General features: G+C 34.6%; 1 protein-coding gene across 2 annotated transcripts in view; it reads right to left on the reverse strand.

The window, feature by feature from the left end:
• TBC1D15 (TBC1 domain family member 15) overlaps positions 1–12,729 on the reverse strand; it is a 63,308-nt gene that overhangs the window by 29,784 nt on the left and 20,795 nt on the right. For both annotated transcript variants that reach the window (XM_024736735.1, XM_024736734.1), the window contains exons 2-5: positions 11,909–12,007; positions 11,373–11,447; positions 7,003–7,141; positions 2,003–2,213 (exon numbers count right to left, since the gene is read on the reverse strand). In XM_024736735.1, coding sequence (XP_024592503.1) covers positions 2,003–2,213; positions 7,003–7,141; positions 11,373–11,447; positions 11,909–12,007 — 524 coding nt within the window. The remainder of the gene's footprint in view (positions 1–2,002; positions 2,214–7,002; positions 7,142–11,372; positions 11,448–11,908; positions 12,008–12,729) is intronic.

Here is a 12,729-nt window from a genome sequence, read left to right on the forward strand (position 1 = left end):
GGCCTCTCCCGTTGCGGACGGAGCACAGGCTCCGGACGCGCAGGCTCAGCGGCCATGGCCCACGGGCCCAGCCGCTCCGCAGCATGTGGGATCCTCCCGGACTGGAGCACGAACCCATGTCCCCCGCATTGGCAGGCAGACTCTCAACCACTGCGCCACCAGGGAAGCCCAGCTTGGGTTTTATTTAATGGTTCACCACAACTCCTTCAAGTTAAATCGCCACATCCCCACGTTTTTCATGATACCATTTTGATCCCTCTCATTACACTAGCCATCTTTTTCCACGTAGTATAGTCTAACACATCTAAAATCTAAAATGCAGTGTTTAAATCTAAGTGTTTAAAACTAAGAGTTCTCCAAAATATGATCTTATCAGTACAGAGTAGAGAGGGACTACCACTTCATTCTAGATACTATGCTTTAATCAACAGTCTCAGAATGAATGAACTCTTCTGTAACAGTTACATCACAACACTGATTGATACTGAGCTTGCTATGATGCTAAGACCCCCAAGTCTTTAACAGCTGCTATTCAACAGCCAAGCCTTATGCCCCAGTCATGATAAATGCTCCTCCTGAAATCTACTTAACCCCGTAGGTGGTAGCGTATTCACAGCTTCTCACTTCAAGATCCAAGACCCGCATACTACCAACCAGATCTGACTTTATGATTACAGGTACTAATCAGCATGCCTAGTGCCAGCCAGAGGTGGTCAACATGGTAAGGGAAGAGAATTTCATGCCGAAAAACATAGAGTCAATATCTTTCAACTTTTGCATTACTCCTAGCTTTATATAATCTACATTTAGGCATGACATTACTCTATTAAAGTGAGGACATTATTAATGAAGTTAACAATCATCCCTACGATTCCCCAAACTAAAAATCTCAACTTCTCCCTTCTTTTCTCCTCCACATATCCAATCAATCACAAACTCTAACACTAAATATTCCTCCAACACTTCTTTCTTGTCACTCCCCTATTTCATGCTACTACAAGCTCATCTAGATGACTGGAACAACCTACTAACATGATTTACAAGATCCTTCATGCTCTGGCCTTAACTCAGCTCTTTGGCTTCATCTTTAAATCTTGTACCCTCCCTTCCCCCACTATGCAGACCTGTGATACTGAACTACTCTGTTCTGTGATTACGTCGTGTTTTACATACCTCCCTCTATGTAAAACATCTCTCCGTCTAAATATCTCCTTCCCTTTCATGCTAACGTTCACACAGTTGTCAAGTCTCAACCTAGATGTTAACTCCTCCAGAAAGTCTTCCCTGACCCCTACCCAACCCCCAGTCTGAATGAAGTATACTTCCTCCCTTCCTTGTACTTCCTCCATCTTATTTCTTGAGTTTATTGCTATTTACTGGTCAGCATCCTTCACAAGACCATAAACTCTCAGATATCCGAGAACATGCCTGTTTTGTTCACTACTAAATATCAAACAACCAGCACAGTGCTTAGAACTTAATAGATACCACAATTGTATTTGCTGAGAGTGAAAGCGAGAAAGAGTATGTGTGTACAAATGCACATGGGTAAATAAATGGAAGACACAAGATTTCTGGAAAGTGAGAAAGCCCTAACTTCCACACTTACAATAATTTTATTTAGATTTGTCTGACTTAAATTTGTAACATTACAAATGAAACTCTATGTTTAACAGAAACTACATAATAAAAGATAAAACTGGTAAATATATAATCCATAAATTATTGATGTATCATCATTCATTTGAATGTGTATTAAAATACTGAACCATTCTTTTCTTTAAAACACTAATAAGGTGATAAGTTGCAGTTCCAAATTACTAAAATGGCAAAATTTTATTCATTCACTCATCCAAAGCAGTCAATATTCCAGAAAAAACAAACCTGCTTGAGCCCTAATATGCACATAGGTCACTGATACCCAATGACAAGTAAAAATAGTTTGCCTTGGGACCATCACAACAATCCGGTTTTGATAAGTAGGAAATAATTTGATACTTACTCACACAATACCACATATTTTTCAAGAGAGTCAATCAGTAGTTTGCTATCTCCTTGATGAAAGTGCAGAGCAGGGAGAACGACGTCATCCTTTAGACAGAATACCAAATACGACCAGCCCATACCCTCTTTGTTTTGCTTGATTGATTTCAGGTCTGTCAAACTGAACAGGAATGACCATTTGCTTTTCCCATTTCTATGACTTGGAGCATCTTAAAAACAAGAAAGTGGGGCAAAATATTTTTGTTCACCTTTTTAAAAGGTATTGACAGCACTCTTCATGACTGCCTAGCAGATATTTGTTGAACCTAGGGAACAACTACAGCACTGATATTACCATGGCTTCCACCTGTATTAGAAATGGCTACATACATTTTCTTAAAAGAATAGTTTTTAAAATAATTATCTTACTGTATACAAATTGAAAAAAATACTATCCTTATTTAAATTATCAGCTTTGCCCCAAAATGATCATGGCTTTGGAAGCAAGCAGGCCAGACTCAAACTGCAGCACCATCTTACTAACTGAATGATTTGGGGCAAATAATTGAATCTCTCTGAGCCTCAGTTTCTTCATCTGTAAAATGGAGATAATTATACTTACCTCCCAATGTTATCCTAAGAATTAAAAGAGATAATACTTGTCAACTAATGAGTACAGTGCCAAGTATATAGTAAATATTCAATAAATATTCATCTTTTCCACTTCCCTCAAATACAAATGGCATGATGCATTTGGAGAGGCATTTAAAACAAAACAAAAAAAACAAAAACAAAACCAACCGTTATTCCTCACTTCCTTTTGGAATTATTTTTACTAGATTACATTGAGTGAAGGTAAAAGTATACCAGTATAAAAAGTAAGGGGGGAAAGTGGGGGTGTGTGGGATGAACTGAGAGATTGGGATTGACATATATGCACTATTGATACTATGTATAAAATAGATAACTAATGAGAACGTACTGTATAGCTCAGGGAACTCTACTCAGTGCTCTGTGGTGAACTAAATGGGAAAGAAATCCAAAAAACAAGGGGACATAATGTATATGTATAGTCAATTCACTTTGCTGTACAGTAGAAACTAACACAACACTGTAAAGCAACTATACTCCAATAAAAATTAGTTTTAAAAAAAGTAACATTAGAGTGAGTACACAGACAGACATTTGCAAAAACCCAAAGAACAGTGGAGAATTGAGGATGAAAAGGTAATTAAGTTGTGAATGCTTCAAAGAGAATAAATACATTCAATCTTCCTGCTAAATCAACCTTCTACTAAATTAAGACCTCAGTTCAAACCAAACTATAGCTATGTAAAATAAAGGATTTCCTAGTGTGTGTGGGCTGTTTACAAAAGCTTAAAATCCTAGGTTTGTGAATAATATTGCAATTGATAACAAGCAATGTAAAGATTATCTATTTAAATAAAAATTTCAAGAACAAGGGAAAAAGGTTATCTAATACTTATATTTAATTTCTAATCTAAAAATGTTATTTTACTTGAACATTTTAACGCAGACTTAAGCATGTCATGTCTCTGAAATTTTAAAAGACCTTTTCTCTTATGTTATTTCCTAAGAAGTGTCATACTATCCTGTTATTGAAAATCTTTATTAATTCCATCCCAACACTATCAATTCCACAAAGATAAACTGCATAGATAATATCTGCTTATAGAACTTACTCAAAGGGTAGATCAGTCAGTACTGACCTGCATGTATGTCACCCTCCTATATAGTCAGAACACTACAGCTCCATCACCTCCAACAAAATCTCCTAAACTGACACAGAAACCTACAGCTTACAGAAACCTCTACCTGGCAAGGAATGCAGACACCATTACTCTTTCATGGACACTAGCAAGTTATCACTTGAAATAAAGTCCAGAAAGGCTAAGTAACTTATCTATGCAGTGCCCTGCCTACTTCCACATCGGTTCAGACGGTGAACTCATATCTAAGGCTGATACCAGATTAAGTACCACGTGCTCACTTTACGACACATCGTGTTTCACTGCAATTTATATTACAGAGCTCATAACACCATTACAAACTAATATCAAAGTGAGAACAATTCTAGAATTCCAACATTTTATGAATCACTTAAGTGTGAATGCACCTGGACTACGTAGAAAGGATACATACTACTAGATTATCTGCAAAGACCAAAAATATTTTCACAGCAAAACAGCAATGAAAAACCAGATACGATTTTTTATCTTAAATTCCACAAAAAGTATTTAATAAAAGTCATGCAAGAAAATCATATGAAGAATATTAAATAATATATGCAGGCATATCAGAAGTTTGCACATATTCAAATGTAAAAATTTTACACAGATTTTTCCCTTGTTAATGACACACATTACATATTAAATACAAAAGAAAATTCCTCACACATTTCCTCACTTAAAGTTCTGATAAGCAATGAGACAAACATTACAAGTCAATCCCAGAAGTCCCTTTTCTAGAGTATAAGCTTCATGAGAACAAGAACTTAATTCTGTTCACAGCTATATCCCCAGTGCCTAGAAGAGTGACTAGCAGATAGTAGGTAGTCAAAGATGTGTTAAATAAATGAATAATCTACTAACCAAGTCAACAGAAAAGTAATCTGCAATTTGGTCTACCAATAATAGCTAACCAGAATTAGAAGTTGTTACAAAGGAAAACTAACAGAATCCAACAGTTAACTCAAAATTTCCCTCTTTCTCCTTAAACAAAGGTAAATAAAGCTAATTAGTTCTGATGAACTTACTGTGTTACCCAATATATGTAAAAAATAACTCCAACACACTGACGTGGGAAAAATGGCCATAACAGCAAAAAAGTAAACAAAACAATTCAGTAAGTCTCCATAGGTCTTGAACAGAATTAACAGCAAGGACGTGACATTTTATCTGAATGAGTTTCCAGAACATCACGGCAGTCTGCTGTTCTGGGAAGATATATTTTCAAAACATTTGATCTAATATATAAAAACAAAGACGTAGCAGTATATTTAAGAAATATAAAGTTTAAAAAGTCTTCAATAGTCAATTTTTTTAAAGGTTTGTCCCCATTTTGCTCTGTGAATCACAAAAAAGGTAAAAAGTTAAAAAATGTGAAGTTTATAATAATAAATAAAAATTTTATTTGAAAAAATACTTTTCAAAAATGTAAAAAATTATGGCAGAAATTTAAATTCTGAAACATCAAGATTAGAAAATGTCTTCTTTAAGAAGGAGTTTTGATGAAATATGATTGGATGAGGTAGACAGTCTAGGATAAGATGGGATGGAATGGGATGAGATGAAACAGAGTAAATGTACTTCATTAACTCCTCGTTCTGTTAAATATGTGCATGTGTATGCACACTGGGCCATACTGTGCAATGTGTTTCTTACTGCTATCAAAAAATTTTTTAAACAGTGGAGAAAAGAAAGAAAAAGAAATGTGTCCTTAACTTTTAATAATTACTAAATAAAGGCTCTTTACAAGGCATAATGCAATGCCAAGATACATAAGCAGTATTTAGATCTGTGGGTTTTTTGCTAAGCTACACAGCTACACAAAGGTTCTCAACTCTGCACACTAAAATAACCAGGAAAGCTTCTGAAAAATACAGAAAAATAGGGATGCCCAGGCTCCATCTCCAGAGTATGATTTAATTTGCTGGATGAAACCCAGGCACTGGTACTTTTTTCAAAAGCCTAACTTCCCCATGTGATTTCAATGTGTAGCCAGTTAAAAACCATTAATCTAAAAAGACCTTTATTGTCAGATTATGCTCTTCTCAAACATGTAATGCTTCTTTTATGAAATTTTGAAAACTCACTCCTTTTGCTCATTTCTGTAACCTTTTTCATTTTCAAGGATTTAACAATATTAGGCAAACAAAAAATAGCAATTCACATAAACCAATCCTGAAGATCCAGTCTAGAGAAGTTAAAAATCCCTCACATGTTAAATATACTAAAATCCTGTGGTTTTATCCTTCCTTAACATTTCTGCATTGTTCTGGTTAAGAACCTTCCCTAGAATGGGAATGCAAAACAACAAAAAAAAGACATATATGCATGAGTTGGCTGTTATCGAAAGTCTGTGACTTACTATTTTTTTTTTTGACTTACTATTTCTTAATTGCCACTGTTCCCAAGAAATGATACAGTACAAAGTATAACTACTGTATGAGAATGATTCCCCAGGCCATACATGAAAATCAATTTTACTTAGTAACAATGCTATATAAACGTAGCAATACATATTCTAGTCAATTTAGGCTAGACTTTTTGAATCTGGTAAATGTGGATAAATCCTAAACTGAGATCAAAATCACTGAAAGATAAAATATCCTACTAGTTATAAAACACAAAGAAATCAATAGAAAAAAATTTTTAACTCTATACAGTGTTTAATATTTTTTAAAGAGATCACAAATAGGCGGGCCACATCACAGGTGGGCTAGCTAGATCGTATCTGGGGTAGTATACATGTTCTATCAGATTGCTAGGTTGGCTCTTTTCTGTCATCTACATGTAGGTAGTCACCACACAGCAAACATAAATTTAATGTATATATAAAGGAGAACAGATGTGGAACATATACAAAGGGGAGTTGCAATGAGCTGTGAAGATACCAGTAAACTGAAATTAGAACGGCATGGTTTAGTGGTATACTTCATCTCCCCCTGGTGCTTTAGGATGAAATAACATGATTTTTTTTTTTTATTCTACTGGATTAAGAAAAATGTGCATGAGAGATAGCCAAAGCAATTTTTTTAAGTGTTTCTATTTTCTGCCATTAATAACTACAAAACAGAACAAATATTTTTAAAGCCTTTTTATGCGGTCACAACCAAAAAAAGATGAAAAAGGAATATAAATAAAATGGGAATTATACATATTAATCAAAGCACCAACTCATCCTTCTTCTAAGAAACATTAAAGGATTTTCTTTGCACTTTTGTTTATATTATATAGTAGCAAATCAGTTTAAGATTTCAAACGATTTAATTCATACCTCCATTGGTATGTGGTTTCTTTTTAAATGAAATTGTATTAACCATGTCCCACTCTGCTTCGTAACTGTTCAGATGTTCCAGTCCTCGATGAGCTCTTTCTTTTGGGGCCTGGGTCCATTCCACGACTGAACTGGAGTCCTAAAATAATTATAACATATAAGATATTTAGGGACTAAGACTAGAATTTCATTTCAATCAATAATGTCTTCTCAGCTTCTATATAAATTAAGTTTGTAGGCTGTGGCAGATACCTCTGGTGGGAAAGCCAAACACTATTTCCTATCCTTTTCTCCCTTGCTCAGCTGACCAAAAAGACAAGAAAACCTTGTCCAGATTCTCCTGCGGTTAGGGTTGCCAATGAAATAAAAGCATAAGTCAACAATAGGGCCTTGGAAATGCTTTTGCTTTCCTAATAAAAGCTCCATCCCTTTTTCCCTATTTCCTGCTTTTGATGCAGCTATGCTGCCTAAAAACATAATAGCCACCTTATAATCATAAAGACAAACACTGCAAATAGCTCCAAACCTCCAGGCTTCTGGTTATTTGAGGAACATACCCAATGGTGGTTACTTATTTAAACCACCATTGGTTGCACATGTCTCTTAATCAAAATTAGCTAAAAGCTACAAATACCATATCTACATGTTCAGTTCTAAAGAACTTTCTATTTTAAAAGAGAATAAAACCGAAAGTCTAAAATGCTATGTAATAATCTGACTAAATCAAAAAGTTCAACTTCTATTCAACAAAAGATACCACACATAAGTTAAAGATAAGCAAAACTGTGTGAAAATGTTTCCAAAACATATGGAAGATGACAGAAAAACATCCAGAATACAAAAACAACTCCTACCAATGTACTGAGAAATCAACAAACATCAAAAGAGAAAAATAAGGAAATGGTATGAACAAGCAAATCAAAGAAGAAATATGAAGTGACAAACAAAGGAAGATGTCCAACTTCAGAAACAATCCAAGAAAAGCAAGTAAAGATGAATTTAAATTTTTCTGGCCCATTCAATTAAAAAATAAAAATATGGAAGACAGTGTGAGGAAATGCTGTATCTCACACTGTTGATGACAGTGCTAATTAGTACTGACTCAAATGTATAATTGAGTCATATTTATTAAAATTCAAAATATGCATGTGTTTCACAATAACTCTCTTCTCATCTACTTTAGAGAAATACACATGTATACAAAGAGGCAGATACAAGAATTTTCATCACAGAATTGTTTGTAAAAGTGAAAAGCTGAATATATCTTATCATCCATCAATGAAGGAATAAGTAAACTAGCAGGTAGCCAATAAAATGCTAGGCAGAAGTTTAAAGACTGATATCTGTTCATGTGTATATATGTTCAATATGTAATAGTAAATAAAACGAAGTTAAGAAACAATGTATGCAGTATAACAACTACATGGAACATATGTAATTAGAAACATACTAGAGAAAACCAGGGATGAATGAATGAATGGATGGATGGATGGATAGATAGATATGATAGGAAATGTGTACCAATAAAAGTCTGGAAAGATATACATTAAACAGGGACAGATTAGGGACAGGATTCTAGTCAAGCAGGACTTCAACTTTCTATTATTTGAATTTTTACAACAAGAATGTATTCGTGTATTGCTAGTGTGTAATTCTTTTTAAAAATGGAAAAAGGGGGCTTCCCTGGTGGCACAGTGGTTGAGAGTCCGCCTGCCGATGCAGGGGACGCGGGCTCGTGCCCCGGTCCGGGAAGATCCCACATGCCATGGAGCTGCTGGTCCCGTGAGCCATGGCCACTGAGCCTGCACGTCCGGGGCCTGTGCTCCGCAACGGGAGAGGCCACAACAGTGAGAGGTCCACGTACCGCAAAAAAAAAAAAGGAAAAAGGAAGATTTATAGGAACAGGAATATATTATAAACAAAAGAAATTAATAAGAAATAGAAACAGACTGAAGAATAGGGGGAAAAGCTGAATGAATGAAGTTATAAAGTGTAGTGTTTTTTCCTCCAAGTCCTTCCTCTGATGTCATTTTTCAGGGAGCCCTCCTCGTTTGCCCAATTTAAAAAAATGCAACCCTTACCACCATCACTACCAACTTTCCCATCAAAAGTAGGGAAAGCGAAGCAGCATTTACAGAACCCCACCCCACACAAAGGCTTGGAACTAGTAAATCAGGTACTTCTGGAAACTGGGATAAAGGTTAAGCTGAAAACAGGACTACTAACAAAAGTCGAGAAGACTGAAGGTTTATTCATTGTAAAAGGTAAAACAGATTATCTGTGGATTAGGAGAAACCAGGGACACTGAGCAAAGAGATAATACACTGAAAACAGGAGAATTAACTGAAAGTTCATCTATATAATAAGTTGGCAAGACTCCCAGCTCTCTTCCTCCACTCAGTTCCCAGAACAGTGGAATCCAGCTTTCCCTCTCCAGGCAGGAATCTGTAGATTCTTCTCTGACAAATGACTAGCCCACAAAAAAAGACCCAGGTTTCAATATCGGGGATTCCCCAAGGAAAACAGCCTAGCCAAGTCACCCTAAGTCCCAACTATTAACAAACCTACCCATACATAGAGAGTATAATCAGTTTTTTGTGTTTGCTGTTAAATATGAGCACCACAATACAAAGCTCACCAAATGTCAAAGGCAAGTGTTTACATAAAAGATAAAGTCCAAATGAAATACGAAAAAAAAAGTCAATTAGAGGAGGTGGACTATATACAGAGATGAAAACATCTAAAAAACTATCCTTCAACTCCTCAGAAATAAGGAAGAATAGTACATCCATGAAGAACAGGATGCTATTTTTTAAAAGAGGGGAAAGGGGACACATTAACAAAATGTATTAGAAATCTAAAAAACAGCAAAAATGAAAAAGGCAATAGAAGAACTGGAAGATAAAACTGAAGAAATTTCCTAGAAAATAATACACACATACACAAAGAATTAGAAAATAGTAAAGTATTAAAATATTACAGGACCAGTCCAAAGCATGTAGAGTTCCAGAAAGAAAGAAAATAGAAAATGGAGATGAAGAAGAAATCATCACTAAAATAATTCAAGAATATTTCCTAAAAACTAAAGGATACAAGTTTTCACGTTAAAAAAAAGCCTATCAAGTACCCAACACAGTGGATAAAAAAGACCACAAGGGCACAACATTTCCAGAACATCTACAACACTAGAAACAAAAAGGCAATTCTAAAAGCTTCTAAAGAGGAAAAAAACATAGCAAGGATCAGGAATTAGAATGCAGCAGACTTAACATCAATAAAGGAAATTAGTCAAACCTGAGACAATAACTTTCAAAACTACGAGGGGAAAATTATTTTCAAACTGTAATTCTATGCCAGCCAGCTACCAATTCAGAATAAGGATAGAAAAGTCTGAAAGCAGAAATGTTTTTGCTCTCATACACCCTTTTTCTCAGGAAGCACTGGAGGTGCACCAAAACTAGGGAGTAAACCAAAATATAAGATAGCAGAGGATACAGGAAATGGGGATTAAAATACGGGAAAGAGGCAAGAATCCCCAGGATAATTGCTGCACAGCAAGCCAAAAGAGCAACCAGTTCAGAAGGAACTTGTAAGAAGGCTCTGGAAGAAACGTTTCTAAGAAGATGACATTGGAAGATCATCTATGTGATTAAATATTTTGAGAAGAAATGTGGACAACTGGGCCATAGTTTCAAGGTGAATTAGAGATAAGATAGAGCTAAATCTCTACCTTCCATAGTGAGATGTCAACACAATACAAACGTTAAACATAAGTTAATCCAACTATTCCATTCCTGGGTTTTCAAGGGAAAATGTATCCACACAGAAACTTGAGTATGAACGTTCACAGCAGCATTATTTACATAAGCCTAAAAATGAAAACAACCTAAATGTCCATCAACCGATGAACGAATAAACAAAATGTGGTACATATCCATAAATGCAATATTACTCAGAAAAAAAGGAAAGAAACAAAAGTACTGACAGGTGCTACAACATGGATGAACCTTGAAAACATTATGCTAAGTGAAAGAAGCCAGTCACAAAAGACTACATATTATATGATTCCACAGATAAAATGTCCACAACAGACAAATCCTCAGAGACAGACAGTAAATTAATGGGTGCAGAGGACTGGAGTTAAGTGGGAATGGGGGGTGACTGCTAAGAGGTATAGTTTCTTTTCTGGAAGTAATGGAAATGTTCAAAAGTTAGATATTGGTGATGGTTGCACAACTCTGTAAACATACTAAAAACACTGAATTATATACTTTAGAAGAGTGAATTTTATGGTATATGAATTATATCTCAATAAAGCTTTTATTAAAAAAAATGGCATTCCTTCAGCCATGCATTTTTTTCTTAAATACCTTTCCAGCATACAGAATACTAGAAGAATCTAATGCATCATCCAATGGTCTCCAGTCCACTATTACTTCAGCATCCTAGAGAAAGAAATTATTAACCATATTTACTATTCAGCAATATCTTATATTTTTAGTCACCTATACTTAATTCCCTGAGCTGAAAATGAAATTTTTAACCCCTTAAATTTATCAGCACATTAAATATGAAATATCATATGTAAACCACTATTTGACAACAATGTATATAGATTTCTAAACTCTGCCTTTCATTATAAAAAAATTATATTACTGCAACTTTTACATAAGTTTTAAAATATTCCATACCATTTTACTGGCTTATCTAAAGCATTTTATTTCTAACACCACTTCCATGTTAAATTTACAACCATTGCTCAATTACATAATTTTATCTTACATGTGAAATTCAAGCCTGCTGACAATGCCCCAATTATTAATTATTAAATTATTTAAACAAATAAAAATTATATTTTATTTAAACATAAACAATTATTAAATGAAGTCTTTTACTAGAAACATACCTTTTCTAAAACACGTAATATTCCTGAAATCAAGCTGTCTTGGTCACTGGTCTTTCCAAAAGATGAATGAATATACACCCCTTCCTGTTCATATATAATCTGGAATGGCAAAAATAAGATTAAATCACACCATTTTTATTCAATACTATTTCAACGTTTTAAAAAAACTTAAGAGATGTTTTCCTATAATGCCTGAACCAAGTTTCTGGTTATTTCATATAAAAATGTATTATCTTAAAAATACTACTCAGACTTAAAAGCACTTCAAACAAAGATAGACTAGAAGGAAATTTGCTTTGTTATGCATGCAAGTTTTTTGGTTTAGTGATAATCATGATCTTGATCTTCTCCTTAAACAAAGATGTCAGGCTAATTGTTATGTGACCCTATATGCAAATTCCACTTAACATATATTTTTAACAAACATTAAGCAAAGTATTGGGTTCAAACTGAAAATATCCAAAAATAAGAACAGATGAAATATAATGAAAAATTAATGATTTCTAACTATTTCATAACAGCACATAAGTTTATTTTGGTGTGCTTTTGTAGCACAGTGGCATAGAAAATAAGATGGGACTATTAAAAAGTAATGATGAGGACTTCTTGGAAAAACTAGTTTAAACTAGTTCAAGCTCACAAACACTGAGTGCTTCTATATGTAAAAGCATGTAAGACTGTAGGTATAAGAATATGACTAAGACATGGCCCCTGAACAGTGTCCTATGGGAATACAGGGAGACTTAAGTAAATTCCTGAGTAAACTGAAACGTTTATAAAGTTAAGCCTTATGCTCTAAAGGCATAATGTTACATATTAAG

The sequence above is a fragment of the Neophocaena asiaeorientalis genome, unplaced genomic scaffold (assembly GCF_003031525.2).
Source record: "Neophocaena asiaeorientalis asiaeorientalis breed wild unplaced genomic scaffold, Neophocaena_asiaeorientalis_V1.1 scaffold134, whole genome shotgun sequence".
Lineage (NCBI taxonomy): Eukaryota > Metazoa > Chordata > Mammalia > Artiodactyla > Phocoenidae > Neophocaena > Neophocaena asiaeorientalis.